General features: G+C 46.5%; 1 protein-coding gene across 1 annotated transcript in view; it reads right to left on the bottom strand.

Annotated features, from left to right (window-relative positions):
* Positions 1–1,029: 1,029 nt before the first annotated feature.
* The window catches only part of LOC310772041 (NMDA receptor synaptonuclear signaling and neuronal migration factor-like), a gene marked incomplete at both ends in the record, with an annotated part of 16,361 nt that continues 13,483 nt past the window's right edge, over positions 1,030–3,907 (bottom strand). The window contains 2 exons of the mRNA XM_083664511.1: positions 1,030–1,132; positions 1,834–1,913. Of these exons, the coding sequence (XP_083520637.1) occupies positions 1,030–1,132; positions 1,834–1,913 (183 nt within the window). The remainder of the gene's footprint in view (positions 1,133–1,833; positions 1,914–3,907) is intronic.

The following is a 3,907-nucleotide window of genomic DNA, read 5'->3' as shown; positions in this document are numbered from 1 at the left end:
GTGTGTGTGTGCGTGCACGCACCTGTGTCTGTGTGTCAGTGTGTGCATGTGTGTTTGTGTGCGTGCGTGCGTGTGTGTGTGTGTGTGTGTGTGTGTGTGTGTGTGTGTGTGTGTCAGTGTGTGCATGCGTGTGTGTGTGTGTGTGTGTGCGTGCATGCGTGCGTGCGTGCGTGTGCGTGCGTGCGTGCGTGTGTGTGTGTGTGTGTCAGTGTGTGCGTCAGTGTCTGCGTGTGTCCTCTTCAAAGTTCATTGTCCTCCCCCCTGCCTGTGCTGACAGCAGGCTCAGAGCTGAGGCCAGGAAGCAGAAGGTGCTGGCTATAGGCCATCATGCATACTGTTAGTTGCCCTCTAACATCCGTTAAAAAAAACCACCACGCACAATCCTTATTTCACACACGCAGAACTGACTCCCACTTTCATTATTCTACGTCTTATAATGCACAAATCACTCTTGCGTTCACCCCATTAGATAGCACGGGGCTCAGCGAAATCAGGAGAATACAGGCATGTCTAGATGATTTATCAGCACCGCGGTACACTGTACACAACCAGCCGTAGGAAAACAGGAGAACAGCACTGGTGGACCTGCGATAGTGAAGATCTCCGCTAAAAACAGGGTGTAAATGACATCTTTTCAAGTCAACTTGGCATCTCAGGGCTTGTGGAGACTTGTATTACGCCAGGTGAGCAGTATCGAGGCATTGTGTGTGTGTGTGTGTGTGTGTGTGTGCATGTGCGTGTGCGTGTGTGTGCGCGTGCGCGTGTGTGTGTGTGCGCGTGTGTGCGTGTGTGTGTTTACGTTTGAAAGTTGGACCCCATCCACTGCAATAGTTTAGGAGAATTCTGCAACGGTGTTTTGCTGTGAAACTCCACAAATGTTTTGCAGACTATAGAAAACTTCACCCGTCCTTCCATCGGCATGCATGGGGATGAGTATAGATAATGACTGAACTTTCATTTTTGGATGAACTTATCCTTTAATGACTTGCCTGGGGAAAGAAAGGTGTTAATGAAGAAATGGAAATGTACCTTTTCTCCGTTCGCGCTGCCCAGCACATAACAGCCCATAATGTGGATGAGGTTGGGCTCCGGATTCAGCTTACTCATCAGGCGACTGAGCCTCCGCCAGAACCTGGCCGTGAAGGAGGGTGGAGAGATGAGAAAGAAAGAAAAACATCAGAAGAGGAAATCAGAAAAAATCTCCTACTACTAGCAAGTTGACGTTTGTTTATCGTATTTATAGAAACATCCGATATCACGGGAAGGCAGTATAATACCGCGTTCATGACAACTTGGACTGCCGGAAAAAATGGGGTTCCGACCTATAAAAAGTGAATTGAACGGTCGTCCAGGTCGGAATTACAGATCCGAAATTCGGGTATCATCCAGAGCTCCGCTTTGTCCGAGTTGACGTCACAGCCACATCAAAATGGCGACTTGTATCGTTAATGGTAATCACAGAATTGAAACGTTTGTTAACGTTTTAACACAAAATCTGTTAACGTTAATATGTGTTTGTGTCATCTATGTTTCGCTCCGATTAGAGCAATATGTGAAATTCAGCATTCAGCGTGTTCGGTTAGCATTGTTGGCTAGTAGGTAGCTACAATGCTAACTGAACACCCCGAACGGGAAGTGCAGCGTGAACACAAATATGTCCGGGGCGGAGGTTCCGTGTTGAAACTTAGGGCGGTCCGAGTTGTCTTGAAAACGGTAAAAGTGCCACACCTTGCCATACACATGCACCCATGGGCGGTGATGCCTCCAACTGTGACAACATGTCTACAGGTTTGGGTTACACTTGTAAATGGAAGTGAATAAAATGAGTCTCACTGGATCATCTCCTCGTCCTTGTCCACCTTGGCAAATGTGGCGACTTTGTTCTTCAGTAGGTAGAGATGGCCCGGACCTCCCTGGGAGAAGAGTTTCAATATCAATATCGGTATCAATCTACTAACTGATACATACGTGTAGTATTAAACACAAGGTACTTGTACATCTTGGCACATGGATAGCTAAACTAAAACTAGCAAATCCTGTCACAAAACAAACTGAAACTACAATACCATTGTAACAGGCCGGATATGGGAGGAGTCATTTAGCTGAATGACGTGAGCTACCTGAAAGTGAAAGGGGAATTATTCCAAAATGGAAACCGTTGGCGCTGATTAGCGGTGAGGTTTTTTCTCCTCTTTTAAGGACAGTCGTAGAGGCGACACGGGAGAGAGATCGGACCGAGGGTGAGGAAGAAACGCAGACGAAACCCGATGGTTTGACGGAGTGTTTTAAGAGGCGGTCGGAGATACTGAATAATGGAGTGGAACAGCCGGTGTTGACGGCGCACGCTAGCCAGCTCCAACCACACGCGCCCGGAAACGACAAAGCAGCACGGTCGGATGACCAGAGGAACTGCCCTACACGGCCATCTTTGAGGGGGAGCACCGTTGGATTGTAGAGGGGTTCTTCCTGCCATTTGCCAAGGCCCGACCAATCGACTTGAATTGCACTTAGTACTCTTTAAACGTGCTGTCAGCGATTTGCCCAGTTTGACTGGATTCTTAGGTTTCCTTTTCCAAACATCACTGAGCGAGCAGTCCGCCTCCCATTTGTGGACGCACACAGAGGACCGCCTCTTTGTGGAGTTCTGCCTTCTGATTGGATAAAGTGGGTGGCTGACCCAGAATCTTTGTCTACTGTTTACAGAGCAGGAGAGGCACTGTGGCACTAATACCATAGACCAGATACTCTATAATAGTGATTCCCAACGGAATATAGAGCTGTTTTACACCTATTTAAACACAAAAACATCACTTGGTTACTTTTTTTTTTTATCTCGGTCCAAGCCAAAACAGGCACCACCATACGTTTAGCCAGGCACCTGAGCATCCCTCTACAAAACGATACAGACATGTTATATGGAGTGCCGTGTGGCGTCTGTGATTTAAACTAATGTTAAATCCTAAATACCCAAGGAGGTTCTTAGACACGTGTGAATTTGCAGTGGAACACTGGAGTTGCTGCACCCCTTTTTGCTATTTGTGATGGACTGATGTGGACCTAGTTGTAGGCTAGATATAACTACTCAAACTTCTACCAGAGAGCCTGGTTTCTGCGTGGTGAAGTGACTGTCTCCATTGTTGTCCTGTAGCTCCTCTGGAGGTATTTGAGGCGACAGGAGTGAACAGACGCTTCTACGGAGGAGACTCGAGACTGCTGTCATCACGACAACTAATGGACTCTGGGCTGGGGGTTTTCAAACTTTTTCACTTTAATAAACCAGAAACTGTGAGCACCTTACTCCTGTGTGTGTGTGTGTGTGTGTGTGTGTGTGTGTGTATGTGTGTGTGTGTGTGTGTGTGTGTGTGTGTGTGTGTGTGTGTGTGTGTGTGTGTGTGTGTGTGTGTGTGTGTGTGTGTGTGTGTGTGTGTCTGGTTGGCTCCCCATAGTATATAGTACATTGGTTCACAAACTGTGTCTCCACCTGGTGGTCCACCAGATAATTGCTTTTTTTTATTTATATACAGACAGCAGTTTTTACATACACATTAACCCTGAGGATTGGTCCGATTTTCGGCAATATCGCAATATTTGGGAAATAATACAATTTTGAATATTTACTTTCAGAGGCTGCAGCAGGCTCAGTTTTAAAGCCAGAGTGAAGTGTCTGGTATCATATGAAATTAGAAGACCTAAGGAATCGATTTGTACCAACCATGTCATGCTAGTTTGTCAGGAAGGTAGCTAAATAACACTCCAATTTTAGGCTAACTTTTAGGGAGGGGGGCATTTTTTTTTTCAATGTGGTCCTCTTTTTCACAGCCTATAATGTTGACAGGCGTGTGTGGAAGTGGTCCCTGGGACATTTGGTTTGGTACGTAGTGGTACTTGGATGGAAAATTTTGGGAAC

This window comes from Poromitra crassiceps (genome assembly GCF_964638095.1).
Source record: "Poromitra crassiceps genome assembly, contig: HAP1_SCAFFOLD_1802, whole genome shotgun sequence".
Lineage (NCBI taxonomy): Eukaryota > Metazoa > Chordata > Actinopteri > Beryciformes > Melamphaidae > Poromitra > Poromitra crassiceps.
The sequence above is the reverse complement of the archived record's forward strand: the minus strand, read 5'-3'. Positions and strand labels throughout refer to the sequence as shown.